The sequence below is a fragment of the Clytia hemisphaerica genome, unplaced genomic scaffold (genome assembly GCF_902728285.1).
Source record: "Clytia hemisphaerica strain Z4C2 unplaced genomic scaffold, Clytia hemisphaerica genome assembly, whole genome shotgun sequence".
In the NCBI taxonomy this organism is placed as follows: domain Eukaryota; kingdom Metazoa; phylum Cnidaria; class Hydrozoa; order Leptothecata; family Clytiidae; genus Clytia; species Clytia hemisphaerica.
Window position 1 is genome coordinate 376,121 of NW_027104551.1, and position 18,383 is coordinate 394,503.

The 18,383-nt window shown below is 34.4% G+C and overlaps 2 protein-coding genes across 2 annotated transcripts; both read left to right on the forward strand.

The window, feature by feature from the left end:
- The first annotated feature begins 498 nt into the window (after positions 1-498).
- Positions 499-9,645, forward strand: LOC136822836 (syntaxin-like). Its single transcript, XM_067079149.1, has 10 exons — positions 499-649; positions 1,556-1,651; positions 1,806-1,980; positions 2,126-2,202; positions 5,522-5,636; positions 6,010-6,083; positions 6,469-6,558; positions 6,736-6,783; positions 7,138-7,248; positions 7,526-9,645. The coding sequence occupies exons 1-10, from the start codon at positions 620-622 to the stop codon at positions 7,601-7,603; spliced, it is 894 nt and encodes a 297-aa protein (XP_066935250.1). The 5' UTR covers positions 499-619; the 3' UTR covers positions 7,604-9,645.
- Positions 9,646-10,009: 364 nt separating this feature from the next.
- Positions 10,010-17,940, forward strand: LOC136822881 (glycosyltransferase 1 domain-containing protein 1-like). Its single transcript, XM_067079190.1, has 13 exons — positions 10,010-10,234; positions 10,683-10,776; positions 11,410-11,558; positions 11,908-12,013; positions 13,129-13,180; positions 13,586-13,628; positions 13,784-13,851; positions 13,984-14,007; positions 14,550-14,619; positions 15,892-15,985; positions 16,355-16,475; positions 16,857-16,955; positions 17,542-17,940. Exons 2-13 carry the CDS (start codon positions 10,703-10,705, stop codon positions 17,695-17,697), a joined length of 1,056 nt encoding a protein of 351 aa, XP_066935291.1. The 5' UTR covers positions 10,010-10,234; positions 10,683-10,702; the 3' UTR covers positions 17,698-17,940.
- Positions 17,941-18,383: the final 443 nt, after the last annotated feature.

An 18,383-nucleotide genomic window follows, 5' to 3' on the forward strand; every position in this document is an offset into this window, starting at 1 on the left:
AGTCTACTTTAGGGGTCACTCACATATCGATTCTTCCCACAACTAAAAGCATTGCATTGCGTACGGCCATCAAGAGAGGAAGGCGTCCAACCCCAGCTGCTGGGAACAATGGACGATAAACCGTGCAGTAAGTAAGTAAGTAACTAAAGTAAATTGACGCGAAGGGTTGGGGGTCAGAGTCGGTGACGCTAAGAAATTTCACCAGGAATATTGAGTTTTGAGACGTTTACTCCATGACAAAATGCTACTTTCCATATTTCTTTTCCTCCTTTTATATACTTAAAGTATTTGTTTGCTTCGCTATTTTATAGAACAATTTTAACCAAAACAAACGGCCCGATGTTTATTTCTTGTGTTCCGCGCGGCCCTTGAATTTTGCCAACGATCGGTCTTTTTTTTCGGTTTTCAAATTAGGGTCAATTTGATGTTAGTCGTGGGAAGAATCGATATGTGAGTGACACCCTAGGCGTATATAAACTTTTTCGAGCAGAAACTTCTGTGATTATTGCAAATTTTAGCCTTTGATTTTCTTTAGTTTTGTATAAAAAATGAATATATTGTGGCAAAATCGACCTTGATATTGTGAACATAAAATATTAGGAAATTAATTCAAAGTAGAATGAAGGATCGCTTAGCCCAACTGCGAGATGTAAGTATGCTCAAACGGAGAATTAAAGTCGTTTTAATGAATCATAAGTTGAAGAAATATGATGTTTATGAAATGTTATTATTTCTATGTCAACTTTTTTTATCAAAACAAATGATATAGTCTATGAGGAAACCTTTCACAAAATGATAATTTTTTTGCCATGGTAAGAATACTTAAGCCTCAAAATTTCAAAAACTAAGATAATCACAGGCTGAATGAAAGTTTACTGGTTCTTATATATGTATTCTCTGCAAGAAAAAATCTTTCATGAATTACTGCAGACACTTATTTGCTTTTATACACGATTTCACTTTGTTTTTGTGAGAAAGGAGTGAAACCTTACTTTTTTTCATATCAACAGATAGGAATAGGTGGATTAGGCTCTACTGCTGCTACTAAGAGACATGAATTTTTTTATAAGAGCAATGAGGTTCAAAAAAGGCTGAAAATAATTAAGAACAAACCTCAGTCTGGAATTGCTGAATTTCAAGCAAATAAAGGGTCATAATAATATAGACAGGGTATACAGCCTAAAATACATAAATTTTTCTTTAAAAATAAGAACAGCCCACCCTCAACAATTGATTTGGTTCTTGTAGAAAAACTATTACGTTAAGATTATACTTTTTCAAAATGTTTTACAAATTTTACATGCGATTATAAGGGGCTAGAATGACGAGGTATTTTCTTATTTAAATGTACCACATATTGTATTATAATCCACCTATTCTTGACAATATTGTAAAAAAATTGACTGGCAGAAAAAACCAACTATTTTTACATCTGGCCTAATCTGTATAAATTGTTCCTTTAGTTTTGTATAAAAATGAATGTAATGTTTGAAGCAGATTTCTTAGAAATTCTATAGTTCAAATTGTTTAAACCAAGATTTTGTTTGAATTTCAGCTGCAGGTACAGTCAGACCTTCCGCCTGAATATGAGGAGACAAACTTATCGGAAGAAGACAAAACAAACCCATTCCTAAATGACTTTTTCTCCCAGGTAATAATTGTGTACATATCCCCATACTTGCTGATAGTGTTTTGAGAGATTCATATACATTGCTCTTCTCACAAAATGTTTGGATGTCAAACTCTTAGTAAGTAATACCAACTTTCTAATTTTTCACACAATTTCAATAAATTTTCTCTCTAAGATCGAAGTTATACAACAAGACATCAGGGATATCCAAGATAATGTGCAAGAAATCAAGAAGAAACAGAGTGCTATCCTCTCTGCTCCTCAATCAGGGGATAAGATGAAAGAGGAACTAGAGCAATTTATGGCTGATATCACCAGATCTGCAAACAGAGTCAAACAAATCTTGAAAGGTTAGGCAAAAAAGAATTTTAATAAATTTATCTTTTTCTTTTTATGAAAATCAACACTGTTTGATTTGAAGTTTTCATTCATAACATTGTTATAAAAAAAATGATGTTTCAACTGTAAAGAATCGTTGGTTATATTTATCAATAGGTATGGAAAAGAGCATCAAGGACCAAGAAAATAGCAATCAAGGAAATTTCGCTGACATCAGAATCAAGAAATGCCAGGTACAATTTTGCTTACTTTAAGAGCCAGTTTTTTTAAGAATGGGGCAGTTTGGGGCAGTTCCAATAGTTTGAAACTTAGATTTTTTTCATTTTTGGATATGTTGTTAAGTACAATGAACTGAGTAAAATCCCAAAATATTTTGGTCTGAAAATCCATAATGGCGGATTTATGCCAATTTGAAGTTTTTGTCAATTTTGGGCATTGCACTTAAAAAGTTTTTTGATATAGAACCATGCTTTCTCAAATCAAAATGAGAAATTGATTCTGGGTGATTCTGAAACTATGGCCAGTAAACTATACAATTTTCCAAAAAAATCAAAATTTTCAAAATGGTAGCTGGAGTTATGACGTCACAAAAACACTACAAATTTGATTTTAGGGGTATTTTAGAGCCATCTGACCTGTCCCAGGGGAGTTTCTTACTGCTCAAAATAATATTTTCTGGTAGTTTAGTCCCTGGTCTATCCATTTGAAGTGATTGCAATAAAAGAGGCCCGAAAAGCCAATAAGGTCTCAAAAAAGTACCAACTTTAGCCCAATTTTCCTAGAAATCCCAACATTGTCTGACCTCCAACTCTTCTGTTCCTGAAAGACAACCGCCTGGTCTCTTAGGATCAAAAGAGAAACCTATGTGATCTCCTACCATTAATTTTTTATCTTGATTTAAAAATTTTCTTAACATCGCTCGAAAAATGACTAAAATTTGGGATATTTTGGCCCATTGGCAAACTTCAAAGGGGTCTAGGTCACTGAATTTGTTATAATATAAGGGCTATGATGAATCTTTTATATAAAAACAATGAAACTAGGTGAAAAAAGTTGTCAAATGTGCTTTTTTGGGCCAAAAAGGCTTTTTTTTCAATTTTTTGACTAGAGCTGAGGTCATTCTATTGCAGCCAGTAATTGGCAGTTAGAAAGTAAATTTTATCTGAAAATCATGATTCCTCATCACATTCCAGAAAGGTTTCTAGGAAAATCAAATATGGTACTCTTCGAAAGCTTATAGAGGCTGAATTTTCACTCAAAGGCGGCTTCAAACTCCCCTGACCCCCTTAATTTTGTAAAATTGACTTAAAAGTACATTTTTGGCTGAAATTTTTGCCCAAAATGAGTACCCATTGCTACTTGATTCTTGATTTTGTGAAAGCATCCTATAGATAGTTCAAGAATTTATCAGAAGTTGGAGCCTTTTCTTTTCTTTTAAAGATTAGGGCTAGCTCAATGTCAGTTTTAACTCTAAAATCCTAAAAATCCTTGACAATGTTGCTCAAAACAACAATTTTTGCTCAAGATTGAACAGAAAATGAGCCCACTCAGATAATAAAATCATCGTTTTTGGAAAGCTTCATGGGGATAGTACAAACATTCATCAAGATCTCTACCTCCTGATCTACCATTTAAGGATCAAGTCTGTCAAAATGTGCTTCTAAACTCTCAAATCTTCAAAGGTGAACTTTACCAACCCCATAACACAATTTTGCTATCAGCCTGTTTGCTCTTAAATGCAGTTAATGAGCCCTAAGTTCAAATTATCCAAAGAGAAGGAAAGGTTTAGGAATATTTTGTACTTTTGGACTTATCTCTAAGTATTTAAGGGCAGAAAGGTTGATGGCAAAATTGTTTTATGGGGTTGGTAAAGTTCACCTTTGAAGATTTGAGAGTTTAGAAGCACATTTCGACAGACTTGATCCTTAAATGGTAGATCAGGAGGTAAAGATCTTGATGAATGTTTGTACTATCCCCATGAAACTTTCCAAAACCATAATTCTATTATCTGAGTGGGCTCATTTTCTGTTCAATCTTGAGCAAAAATTGTTGTTTTGAGCAACATTGTCAAGGATTTTTAGGATTTTAGAGTTAAAACTGACTTTGAGCTAGCCCTAATCTTTAAAAGAAAAGAAAAGGTTCCAACTTCTGATAAATTCTTGAACTATCTAAAGGATGCTTTCACAAAATCAAGAATCAAGTAGCAATGGGTACTCATTTTGGGCAAAAATTTCAGCCAAAAATGTACTTTTAAGTCAATTTTACAAAATTAAGGGGGTCAGGGGAGTGTGAAGCCGCCTTTGAGTGAAAATTCAGCCTCTATAAGCTTTCGAAGAGTACCATATTTGATTTTCCTAGAAACCTTTCTGGAATGTGATGAGGAATCACGATTTTCAGATAAAATTTACTTTCTAACTGCCAATTACTGGCTGCAATAGAATGACCTCAGCTCTAGTCAAAAAATTGAAAAAAAAGCCTTTTTGGCCCAAAAAAGCACATTTGACAACTTTTTTCACCTAGTTTCATTGTTTTTATATAAAAGATTCATCATAGACCTTATATTATAACAAATTCAGTGACCTAGACCCCTTTGAAGTTTGCCAATGGGCCAAAATATCCCAAATTTTAGTCATTTTTCGAGCGATGTTAAGAAAATTTTTAAATCAAGATAAAAAATTAATGGTAGGAGATCACATAGGTTTCTCTTTTGATCCTAAGAGACCAGGCGGTTGTCTTTCAGGAACAGAAGAGTTGGAGGTCAGACAATGTTGGGATTTCTAGGAAAATTGGGCTAAAGTTGGTACTTTTTTGAGACCTTATTGGCTTTTCGGGCCTCTAGGGGCCAGTAGGGCCGGAATTTTTTATTGCAATCACTTCAAATGGATAGACCAGGGACTAAACTACCAGAAAATATTATTTTGAGCAGTAAGAAACTCCCCTGGGACAGGTCAGATGGCTCTAAAATACCCCTAAAATCAAATTTGTAGTGTTTTTGTGACGTCATAACTCCAGCTACCATTTTGAAAATTTTGATTTTTTTGGAAAATTGTATAGTTTACTGGCCATAGTTTCAGAATCACCCAAAATCAATTCCTCATTTTGATTTGAGAAAGCATGGTTCTATATCAAAAAACTTTTTAAGTACAATGCCTAAAAATGTCAAAAACTTCAAATTGGCATAAATCCGCCATTATGGATTTTCAGACCAAAATATTTTGGGATTTTACTCAGTTCATTGTACTTAACAACATATCCAAAAATGAAAAAAATCTAAGTTTCAAACTATTGGACCTGCCCCGCTCTTAAAAAACTGGCTCTTAAGTGTGTTTTAAGTAACTTGAAAAGGGTATTCAATTTTCGATTTTCAAGACCTTTTAAAATTAAATTTTTTCAGAATCTTAATGCTGATTTAGGATCCTATATTAAGTGAAAGAAAGTGATTAAAGTGATTTATTGCCGATCCAAAAAAAATACCAGCGTATTGGGATTGGTCGAGAGCATCCAAATATTTACGATATTTCATATTTCTCTAGCTTTTTTTCTTCCACATAGCATGCAGCATTGTCAAGGGAATTTGTGGAGGTGATGACAGAATACAATAAAATTCAAAACGACTACAGAGACAAATGTAAAAATCGTATCAAAAGACAACTTGAAATTACTAATAGTAAGTCTGATGATTTGGTAATGAACTTTTTAAAAACTTTTACACTGGGAAGAATTCGAACAACTAGTTATTCGAAATAAGTATAGCTCAAGAATTTTCTTTACTCAAAATTTTGAATGGCTCAAAAAGTTGTGAGTGGTTTTAATCAGCCCAGATAAAAAGTTTGGCTGCAAAATGTTTTGGATAATAAACAAGGCTGGATAAGCATATTCATGCCGTGGATAGAAATACTGATTCCAAAAGTTTGGTAATAACAGGTTTGGATAAAGGAAACGGATGGATTAAGTGTATTCTCACACCATGTTGGATCGAAAAAGGATCAGATTAGTATACCTCTTTTTCAGAAAAGTAATTTTCTTTTTTCTTTTAACAGCTGAGAAGTCGTATACTGATGAAGAGGTAGAGGAGATGATCGAGAGTAAGAACCCTGCTATCTTCACTCAAGGAGTAAGTGTCTTTAGATCTTCATACTTTTTCTAGGTGACGTCTAGTTAGCATAGACTGTATTGTGTAGTATCTTTAAAAGTTTTTAATATCATACCAAAGACCTTAAAAATGGTACTTGAATGTCTCTCTGCTTTAAACACTGCAGTTAAAGATTAGTTAAAGAGGGTAAGTGGAGAAATCAATGGTAGAGTGGAAAAGGGAGCCTGCCCATCCCTCCCCCACCCCAACAACGGTCGCACATTACACTCACTTAATATCTTAGATTAACTTCAGTTTGAAATATTTTTTGAAGGACTTATTTTGCAGTAATTTTGGTAACACTACTTTTCCTTTTCAAATTTCATCTTACTCATTGAGAATGTTTTCCTGTCTTTATTATTTTTAGATCATTACAGACACACAACAGGCTAAACAATCACTTCGTGAAATTGAAGCCCGTCACAATGATATTATCAAGCTAGAAACTAGTATAAGGGTATGTTATTGGTATTGTTACTCATCTATCACTCTTCTTTTTTCTGTCAAATTTTAAAACACCTTTTTTCAAAAACCAAAAAAGAAATTAACATGCGTGATGCTTACATGTCTTAACTGCTTTTATTGTTTACTCGCACTAACTTTAATCTTCTAAACTCTGTGTTTTCATTTTCAGGAATTGCATGAAATGTTCACTGACATGGCCATTCTTGTGCAAAGTCAGGTATCCCTTTATTTTATCCTATTTTAGCAAGAATAAGTTATACATAATATATTAATTATACTTTAATCATTCACTTTTTACATGAAAAGCCTGAATAGTCATAATTGAGTCCCTTCCGATAAACGGGACAGGCCCTATCCAGGACAGCATTCGCTATCATAGGATGGGGAATTCACTGCACTTACCTGACTCAAGGGGACTTTGTGCTTGCAACAAACGGAGCAAACAACTCGGGGAGGACAGCGTCTAGACACATAGTTAAACCTAACAACTATTAGCAACCACAAAGCCAGGCATAGTTGTAATTACTGCTTAACTTTCTGTCTTATTTTGATTGCAATTTGTTTACTTTAGGGGGAGATGATCGATCGTATAGAATATAATGTGGAGCAAGCGGCAGAGTACGTACAACGAGCTGTTGTGGACACCAAAAAGGCTGTTCGTTATCAGAGTAAAGCTAGAAGGGTACGTTTCGTAAATGTTTTATTCTATGGTGATGGTCTTTGAAACAACATAGCAGTTGCTATTTGAACATTCTTTTAGAAATTCATTTTAAAAATGCTTATAAAAGTAGTAGCAGCATGTGATGTAAAGACAGCGGCAAAATCCATTTTATTCCTAATTGCTTTTCTTGGATTTTTTTATTGACTCGAAACTATCCATCTTCATCTATCTATTAATTCGATATGTATTCGATATTTTATTTTTTATTTTCATTTCTTATCTTTTTTCTTCCTTTTAGAAAAAAATTATGATTGCAATCTGTCTGGCTGTCATGGTTTTGATTTTGGCACTGATTATTTACTTTAGTGTAGCATAAAATCTCAATTGTGAACAATCTAGCTTTCACTTTTGGCTGCATTGACATCATAATTATATGGATGGTAGCACAAACGCAGGCAGGCCGCAGACAAATGGATACAGTCTGCAGTATAACATAAGGGGTCCCAATTTTTTACATCTACAAAGATTTCGAACTAAATAGTTTGTAGTACACAATGTATTTACAAATGCTTTTATTTAGTGGAAAAGGGTAATACAGAAGAGATGTATTGTATATTTTGATGGTACAATTTATATAATTGATGTTATGTATTACATGATATTATGCTTCTATTGTGATATAAGTATAGTTCTCAAATTTTGTAACACCACATTTTCTAGCTTGCACCACCAATGAATATTAGAATGCACAAACTATGGAAGGTAATAAGAAGTACATCAGAATGGTTGAGGATGATAACAACGATAAGCATTCCGTGTGACTTACAGTGATTCGTATACGTAATAATGATTTTGAACTACTATAGTTTTGAAACATACCGAACTTAGTGAGGGGTTGTGATCACAGATTGGTATTAAAAGCCCGAAAGGCTAGATGTCGTGCTTTTGCTGAAAAGTGTGCTGTGGCTACGTATGAAATCCTAGCTAGGTTACGTGACATTACAATAGAATTTCAGCGCTTGACCAATCAGTAGTTTCGCGCACTTTTTTTTGCCTGTGATGGCTTAAAGCACGACATCTAGCCCTTCGGGCTTTTTATAAATCTGAGGTTGTGATTACAAAAGGTAAGGTTATGAAAGATTATGTGCTCCACTGTAGGCTAAATGTAATCAGCATCTAGTAATAAGTATAAGCACTCTTACAATCGCAATTTTTGAAAAACTGACATTACAACAGACGATTAGGGGAGTCAACATTGAGAAAACACGTAGATTTTTTTTGTAGTCAGTATAGTTGTAACATACTTTTTTTTCTCATTTTACTTCACTTTAATAATAGCTATCATTAATCTCCTCTATAAAAGAACAGTAATGACTTTTTTTTTATTTTAACATATTTTTTCTGATTATCCCCATAATTATTATATTCTATTGTTCTAGAGCACCAAATTTCTATACCCACCGCATTTTCACGAGTAGAATTTCATTCAATTTATTGATCTTTCATGTTTTGACATAGTGATACCGTAACTTAGTGTAATGCCGACGTACCTTGTTTAATTCCGTCATAGCAATTATCTGGTCCTTTAAATGTTTATGAATAAATCCTTCTGAGAAGCTGTTAAAGAAATCACTCTAACTATTCTAAATACTTTGCAGACCAGATAACGGCTATGACGGAATTAGACAAGGTATGTCGACATAAGACGAATTCACGGTAAGTCTCAGTAAGGACAGTGGAGATTTTAACTAGATTTTTGTAAGCTTTTTTCCATACCTTATCTGTATTCGATCTTTTCATCGATTGGAATAAAACACGAGCTTTTATTATTAACCTGATCAATTTATTTAGTTTTAGTAATTACAATTACATGTACTAGACATTTTGATTGATAGCGGAAATACCAGCAGCTTTACTCTTCAAGTTACTCAATAACGACTATAGGAGATTTGAAATTTTATTTTGTAGATTCAATATAATGTATATTTTTCACATGAGAGAAGATTGAGGGAAAGGCTATGTGATTCCAACCAAAAGACCCCTGTGTCACAGACCCGCTGAGGCCTTAGCCCCAGTGGAAAATTTGGCAAAAATTTCGTTCCCGGTGGGAAAAATTTCCTAAATTCCAGCCCCACTGAGAAATTGACTTTGATTTCATCCCCATTCGAAATTCATCGTTCATGCAAATTGCAATCCAAAACCATCCCCACTGGATTTGGAACAAAATAAATTTTTATCCCCGCTGTAAGAAAAAGTTTCACCGGGGCTGTGAGACAGTGGTGTACCAAACAAGACAGCCAAATCTTTCTTGACGATCTTACTTCTCTTTTCTCTAATCTCTCATGGGAGTAATCAATGTAATAATTGTTTTTTTGTATGTTTACTATATTATTGTTTATTATGAATTTATGAAGAATACTTTTTCGTTTTTTGTTTGTTTTCTTTGATTTACAAAATTGAAAGAGATTGAGGGGAAAGCTAAACATTCTTAATTAAAGAGAATTGACTACATGTTTTTTTTTCTATAAGCATAACGTTTATAAGCATATACAGGCTCAGTTATTGGTTCCCTAAACAATAGCTCTATTGTCCCTAAACAATAGCTCTATTGTTTAAGAACAATAGAATGTTAAGCATAATGCGAGCCTGATATAGGGGTAGACAATTGCTTATAAAAAACATGTATGGTGATTTTATAATACATACTTCAACATGGCCTTTTTGGGCCTGAACCTGAACCTTTGTAAATTGAAGTATAATGTTTTTTTTGCATCATAATCTGCTTGTTCCTGTTTTCTTCTTTTTCATTTTAGCAAATGAAAAATTGATAAAAAGTAATTAAAAAGCAACCACAAGCCGCTATTACCAGCGCATAGACAACATCATAAATCAATTATAATTGTCGTTGCCAGAGAAAAATAATTTCCTACCAATATCTTCTGGTATTTGTAGTAAGACGTGATTCCCAATCAGAGTGGATTTGCATTACAATTATCGATGATCCGATGTACGTATTTTGTTATTTTTTTATAATGTCCAAATACACCTATCTGCAGACACGTGTTTTGTCCTTCCCAGGACTCGTCAGTGCGGCTCGGGTAAGCGAGCATAGACTGCTGTTGTCTAACCAGAGTGCTCAAAACACTAAGTTATGAGCTTCGCATAATCGCTTGTGGTGAACGGAGAAGCAGAGCTTGCTTCTCAACAGAGTCTATAGAGTGCTTAATACATGTCCAAATATACAGTTGCTCCGATTCATTCGATCTATAAGGGGACCAAAATTTTGTGTTAAAAGATTCAAATTACAGAGAATATTTTTTAAGACATTCCAGTGGAAGGACTAAATGTAATGTTTGATTTAGAATTACAGAGGCTCGAATTAGAGAGACAGGTTGGCTGTAATGTTCAACTTTTGTATTTAAAATAATCATAGTTTTTATTTTTTATTTTTTAAGAATGAAGGAGATTACTTGACATGCCAACCAACATATTGATTCTAGCGAAATTGGGTGCTGGTACTGGTAACAGAACAACTGCTGAACGTATCAGGTGCTTATTTATTGATTTTAAAGCGACGGGAAGAGTGGGCCTGTAAGGAATTTTTTTGGATGGGGTATGAACACAGATCTATAAAGCCCGAAGGGCTAAGTCAACTTTAAGCTTTCTCAAGCAAAAATTTTCGGAGCGCGAGATCAAAAAAAGTAGGCGGCAAACGCTATTTCGCATCTCTCAAACAAATTGCTTGTTGTCACGTGATTCCTTTGGTTGGAAATCCTACCAAAACTTGCTTCACTTTTCGATAAAGGCCGCGGATCTAATGAAGCCAATCTAATGAAGCCACCATTGGTTTTTTTCATTTAATATACAAACAGAGGCTGGACGAATCTCTTCAACTCAAAATAAATTTTTGAAAATTATGTGGATACCCCCTGAAAAAATTACAGAAATTTCATTTCAACCCAGGAAAAAATGAAAAAAGACTTCCCTTAGACCCTCTGCGAACTGTTCTAGGAATTCTTAATGCAACGAACGTATTTAAAAGTCTCATTTTCTATTGTCTGGGAAAATTGAAAGAATCCCCCTTAGGGGCTTCAAACTTATTGTACCTGTCCTGTAGAAACCTTTTTCACAATATCTTTTTAGTCGTTCTTTTCAAAATTGACAAACCTTTTATTTTTCCAGGCAGCACTTGAACAATTCGGATTTGTGCCCACTTCTTTGTGACGTCACACAATTCCGATCACCACGTGACCTTTCTGATTATGTCATCCATAATGACGTCACTTGTCTCATTGTTATTCATGCGTACAGAGCTGGAAAATTTTTAAACGGTTTGGAAATTGTATTACTAAACTTACAGTGCGGTGTTAAACTGGGCTTTTCCAGAAAAACCGTTCAAAAGTGGAAGATATAATATTGTCAAAGGGAACAAAAAAAGACTGTCAAGCACCTCCTTTTTAAACAGCTTGATCTGAAAATTTTCCACATGTAAATTTGATCAGCATTCTGGTGGTCCACCAATGTTATCTGATGTAGGCGGTGAGTGACTAGGAGCTGAGGGTTGGTGTGGCAATCCACTTAAGTATTCAATCTTCCACAGGGCTAGTGCACATAGAAAAGGATATAGACTCCCTGACTTCCACGGCCAACACTTACATACTTACTTCAAACACCTTTCAGACATCAGTATACCATTTGCGTTGGTATTTGGTGGAACTGACGTTCAATGTTCATCCTGGAATGATCAAGAAAATGCAATCATGGCTGATGTTGTTGCCAAGGCAATGTGAGTTAAAACCCTAGAAACTCAAAAAATCTTTATTTCTGTTGCAAAGGGTAACGAAGGCCAAGGAATCATTTGCATTTGCTAATGATAGTAAGGCTCAAGCTTAAGCATTTATGATAATAATAATGCAAGCACATGGGCCTCTATAAATCGCTCATACATTGGTTTGGTTTATTACAAAGGTTAACTTCAAACAGATATGCAACAATAGTGACAATTTCAATCATACTCAAACATTTTCTCTTTCCAAGCTAGACCGAGGTTTTCTTTAAACTCTTGTATTGGGCTTTTCTAGAAAAAAAACCCCTGTTGAGGAGGTCCAACCTTTTGTGACCTACCCCCTTGGAATTCCAGGCAATTTTAGGATCATACCCCTCTGGAAGTCCGAATTTTTACAAATTTTCAATCATTACCCCCTTGGAATTCCGCTTATTTTTGACGGATTTTCGACTACCCTTATGGAATTCCACTGCATTTCAAACCTTACCCCCTTGGAACGGAAATGGACCTCCTCAACAGGGGGTGCACGATTTTTTTCTGGAAAAGCCCATTGTAGATGATTTAACTACTTTTTCAGGTAGGCTATTCCACTGTTGAATGCCCCGATAGTAAAGGGAGTTGCTCTGGGGTCCACGGACACCATCGTTCCCGAAAATTCTTACCAGTTCAGAATTACGTGTTCTCATTGGTCTTATTCGTTGGTTAAATTTCTTAGGAACACACGATTTTTCATAGTGATTTAAATGTTTAAAGATCTCAACCATATCTCAACCATTTATATAGCTGCTACAGAGAAAATTTGACTATTTTCATGAAATTTCCAACGACGGAAAACAACATTACCTGAAGTGTAACGGAGCTTAACCTTCGATAAGCATGTTTTCCCATTGTGTTTCAAGCCGAAAGCATGTGGCAAATCTTTAAACCTTTCCCAAGTTTTACATTTACTTTGCGTTTTATATTTTTCAAATTCTGGTGGTAAATGTTACTTTCAATCTATTGTTTGTATGGATTTTTCGTCGCCGTTAGGTAGGTCCGATCAACATCTAGTTTGTTTTTTTGTTTCGACGGTTTCACTTTCACGAGTCTCACTTTATCTACACCTTTTCTTTTAGAGTTCTGATCGCGTTTTCAGAAGTCATGAAAGAAGCAGCATCGGTCAAATGGGTAGTGTATTTGTACATCCATCTTTGAATGACATATTTTTTCTCATAGAAGACGCTACTCGTATATGATTTGTTAAACTAGCCTATTTTCGGTAGCTTTTACTTCAACTTTTTAAATTTCGATACACGTTTTATAATAAGAAAAAACTATATAATGAGCATCCTTATATGCTGTGGCTAAAATATTAAGAACAAGCTAAGGACATTCTGAGGATCTGCAGACTCTAAAACACTAAATTTTTAAGAAATTGCACAAAATGGTGAAATTAAGAACATTAAAAAAAAATTAGGCTTAAAACTTTGAGAATATCCGAAGGTTTCAAAAGCTGTTGTTATTAGTAAAAGAAAACGTATATTTCACTAAATTCAGTTTTCATCGGTAATTTCTTCTTCGTTCTTCTTTTAGCCATCAATCTTGAAAGAGAAAAAGATATTTGTACAACCGCAAGGTAAAAGTCATTCCTCCCTTTTTCGCTCCGTGCATCTTAAACCACCGTGTTAGTGCGATTGAACTCCTATTTGCAGTTCTCATCAAGTGTAATCCGCTTGGGTGTCAGATTTTGATTAGTTTGTAATGCAAAGTTGTATTTTTTTTCGTTGTCAGGTGTGACAATTGAGAGGATAGGACCGACAAATTATTCGTTTCAACATCTATTCAATGATAATGGGATGGTGAGTTTGAACTTTGTCTCTCTCGATGATGGATTGTTACTTGTCAAGTACCATTAGCAAGTTCTAGACGCGGGACATTATAGCCTCTATAATGAGAAAATCAATTCATTATTTCCTGTTCTTTCTCTGCAGAGCGATGTTAAAACAAAAGAAAAGGTACCGATTTTCAATTGATCTATCTTGACTGAAGTTATCACATATTGGACTTTTCCAGAAAAAAACCTGTTGAGGAGGTCCATCCCTCTTTGGCTGGAAATGCTGTAACCTGCTGTAACCCCCTAGAATTTCAGGCAATTTCAGGTTTAAACCCTTCTGGAATTCTGAATTTTAGTAGGATTTAAAAAGCTACCCCCATGGAATTCCAGTCATTTTTGACAGATTTTTCTATCTCCCTATGGAATTCCATCACATATCAAACCTTACCCCCTTGGAACGGAAATGGACCTCAACAGGGGGTATACGGGTTTTTTCTGGAAAAGCCCATTTTAAAGATACTTTATTCTCTGTGCTGGAGCGGATTACGACTGTAAGCCTCGAAATTGTGATAAAGTTCTGGAATTCGCACAGATACTCTTCTATGGAGAAAACGAAACATAGAGACTCTTAAATGATGTTTTTATTGCCGAAAAAGAATTATTTATTTTAGAACGGTTTTTTTCGAATTGTATTTTAATAGTTTGATTTTTTTATCACTTTAGATATTTTTCCTGTATGTTGGTGGTATAAGACCAGTGAAAGATCCTTTGTTCCTCATTCATACTTTTGCTCGTAAGTACCGTAAGTTGGTCTAATATCGACATCCCTCGCCTAATTCTGACATCCTTCTTTAGAGACAGGAATAATATGAAAGCTTGAATCACTGATTGAAAAAGGATTATTCCTCATCTGTTGTGCTTTTTTTCACAATGATGAGGTGTTGCCTTTACTCTGAAACCACTGGCTTCTATAAATTACCTCTATTAAATTTTGCCCTAGTTAATAAGTTTTCACAATTTATGCAAAAATATTCAAATCGTGATATAATGATCCAAAGACTGAATTCGGACCGAAAGAAAACACTAGAAAAAGAGACTGTTTCATGAAAAATAATGAATTTGGAATATTAACGACAGTCAATTTATCTTCCGACATTGACGTCTCGTCAAATGTGTCATTAAATGCATCCATTTTTCTAAAGACTCATAACTAAGTGATTAAATCCGCCAAATTTTTAATGCAAAATATAAGATTTTACTGGGGAATGATTACTGTTATTTTTGAATCCTTTGAATTCATTGATGTGATGATTTTGTTTACACTCGTTTTGTTTTATAAGCCAAACATTTGTAAGCATACTTAGGCTCAATTTCGGTAAAAGAATAAGCATAATGCTAAGCATACCTCCAAGCTTTAATGTAAATAAACTTGTGCAACTTTTCTAAAACGCTGACCTTTTTAGGGTTACTTTTAAAGCTGTTTGAGCTTTCTTAGACAAAAGATTTTCGCATGATTTTTTCATCCTTTGAGCAGAATCAATATTCCGACTTAAAATCGAAATTTTCATGAACCCAAAGAAAATCAACAAATCGAAGTCCAAGCATAAATTAAGGCCGAAAATGAGATTTGGCTAAGCATATTGAGCCTCGACCCGATTTTCCTGTATGCTTATAAAACAAATTGAGTGTATTTATACAATTCTTTCTTCAGAGATGCATGAGTTTTACTGGGAATAGATTTTTGTTTTATTTTTGAATTTTTTTTTTTTTTTTTTTTTTTTTTTTTTTTTTTTTTAACATTATTATTTCCTTGATCTCCAAAAATATTGGTTCTTCTTACAAGAAAAGTGTTATATAATGTATATGCTGTGTGTATAAAATATATAAATAACTAACAACTCGAACAGATACGGGAAGAAGGACTCATCGGAAGGAATAAGGAAAACTAAGTGAAGTTCGGAATCAGAATACTGAGATATGACGTTTGGAAGTTTCGTAAAATTCGTAATTCTTTAAATTCAATGGATGTGATGATGACCTTGTTTATTGATAATTGTTTGTTCAGAGATGCATGAAGAGAATGATCGAATCCTGTTTGTCATCATCGGGCCCATACTTGATGAAGAATATGCTCGCCAATGTCGCCTCACTACATCAAAGTAAGAAAGTCATACAGTGGAAAGGGAATTCTTGGTGTTTCCAATGTGGACAATTTTGTTTAACATTCAGTTTTGTGATAAGCATTTTGATTGGAACGTTGACGTAACTTTGCTTTTTGATCATTTTTTGACGACCCTGAGTAGACTAAGGCCGCTTAATCGCACCATCCGGTCTAGTTAGAACATAGACGTCATATCAAATTGCAAAATCCCAAGTCTATTAAAAAGCTGTAAGTAGACCCCGGGCTAGTTGATTGGTAGATTTGTTTTAGTTGTTTTCATTGGCCCTAAAAATCACTTCAATCTCATTTTCTCTCTTAAAACACTTGTCTCATCTCTAATTCTAGTTATCATTTTGTTTTTTTGCAGACTGAAAGGGATATACATGTTTGATCAAATATCACGTGATAAAGTTCATGCTTTGATACACCAATCTGTTGCTTTGGTCAATTCCTCCATCGAAGAAGGCATGGCTGGAGCCATTCTTGAGGTAATGGTTTCACGGATCTCTCTATAGGATTGCAAACACACAATTTTAATTCTCACCACCAAAAGTGCTCAACGAAAGCTCAAAACGTTGAAATCATTAAAAAAATAGACATGTGTGACTTTAGGAACTTAAAGTTTCTTGCCGTCCTTATGAACGACAATCATTAACCAAAAATAAAATCTTAAATACAAAATTTGGACAAAAAGGATTACAAGTAAGAACAAACAAAAAGTATTTGGTGGTCATAATAAGCTCAGTCCTCCAGGCACTAATTCGTGCACGTGATATTTTCGGAAAGATGCCCAAACCACAAAATAGGATGTTTGATATCTGACCCTTCGATTACTTAAAACTCGTTTTACATTTTAATTTTTTTTTCAGTCAATGAAAATAGAGACACCAGTTGTTGTTCGGAATAACCGTGGAAACGCATCCATTGTGCAGCATCAATCCACTGGATTGCTTTTCCAACACCCACAAGTAGGCTCATTTTTACATTACAGATTGGACTTTCTACACTCGATTCGAAACTTAAGATTTAAAATTAGATAAGGAATTTTAATTGAACCCACACGGAAGTCATTTGACTGATCATGATCTGTGTATTTCGCCCTTGTGCTTTTCTTGGGAAAATTTAAAAGATATTCTTTGAAACATCACAGAACTGTGAATCGTCGTCAGATACTCTTTCACACGGATGTTGAACTCAAAAATTATCAACTATCTTTTCTTCAACTTTAGTGCTGAATTTATTTGTATTACGGCCACTTTATTTATCGAAATGCAAGGTCTTTCATTATCCCATAGCAACAGGTCATTCATTCTGTGTAAGTGTGGAACAATCAGAAACTGCTTTGAGATTAGGTCTCTCTTGAGTTACGTCAACCTTTTTGTCTCATCTGGAAACAGACCTTCAATCTTTAGGCCAACGTACCTCTAAGAAATTCCGTTGAAGATAAATTGTCATAATATATTTCGAAAATGAGGTGCGAATTGTTCATAGTTTAATTTCTGAAAAAGGCCTATATCTTTCGAAAATTCATAAAAGTCTCTCTCTTTTTTTTAGAATTTTAAAGAGCAAGCCAATCATCTTCTGGAAGACTCAACCCTGCGTAGAAACCTCACTCAAAACGCACGAGATTTCATCGAGTCCAATCACAACCCTGATGTTGAACGTTCTACCTATCACAAAATTATCAAAATTCTTGTCAAACCGTCGTAGTAATTAAAAAATACACGTTTTTTTTATAAGAGAATCCAAAATATTTGAAGCCTTTGGTATGGATGTTCTTAACTTTTTGAGGTTTAAGCCTAAAAACGTTCTTAACATGTTCTTATTTTTACCACTTTCTGAGTATTTTTCTCTATTTTCTTTAGAAATCAGGAGTTTTAGGGTCTGCAAAGCCTTAAGATGTTCTTAATTTGTTCTCAATATTTTGGCCATCGAAGCTTTATGTTCTTAACTTTTGTTCTTATAAATAAACATGTACAAACATAGTTTCTTTGAGTATTCCATGATAATATTCATTCATATGTTCTGTTGATCTTTTTAGTCAGTTTTTCAGAATCTTAATTGATTTTAATATTTTAAAACATTTTTAAATCAGAGCACATGTAAATATTTTTTTAATAAAAGCATAAGAAATATCATATACATTGCAAAACATATCTTTTTTATTTTTTTTTATCTATGATTTTTTAGCGACCGTAGTTCAGTGGTATAGAGCATCCGGCTACGGTGCACAAGGTTGTGGGTTCAACCCCCAGCCGGGTCATACCAAAGGTTACCAAAATGGTACTTGATGCCTCTCTGCTTGATGCTCAGCAATTAAGAGAAGGTGGTAAGTGGAGCAATCCAGGGAGAAAGAGTGGCACCCTCCCCTAGCTTCGGGTAGATAGTTATCGAAA

Excerpts from the sequence above, each read along its gene's own strand:
- LOC136822836 (XM_067079149.1), top strand. The coding sequence starts at position 620 with ATGAAGGATCGCTTAGCCCAACTGCGAGAT. Across the intron at positions 1,652-1,805 it reads TAAATGACTTTTTCTCCCAG|ATCGAAGTTATACAACAAGA; the intron begins GTAATAATTGTG and ends TTTCTCTCTAAG. Across the intron at positions 7,249-7,525 it reads ATCAGAGTAAAGCTAGAAGG|AAAAAAATTATGATTGCAAT; the intron begins GTACGTTTCGTA and ends TCTTCCTTTTAG.
- LOC136822881 (XM_067079190.1), top strand. The coding sequence starts at position 10,703 with ATGCCAACCAACATATTGATTCTAGCGAAATTGGGTGCTGGTACTGGT. Across the intron at positions 14,620-15,891 it reads CCTCATTCATACTTTTGCTC|AGATGCATGAAGAGAATGAT; the intron begins GTAAGTACCGTA and ends TTGTTTGTTCAG. Across the intron at positions 16,956-17,541 it reads TGCTTTTCCAACACCCACAA|AATTTTAAAGAGCAAGCCAA; the intron begins GTAGGCTCATTT and ends TCTTTTTTTTAG.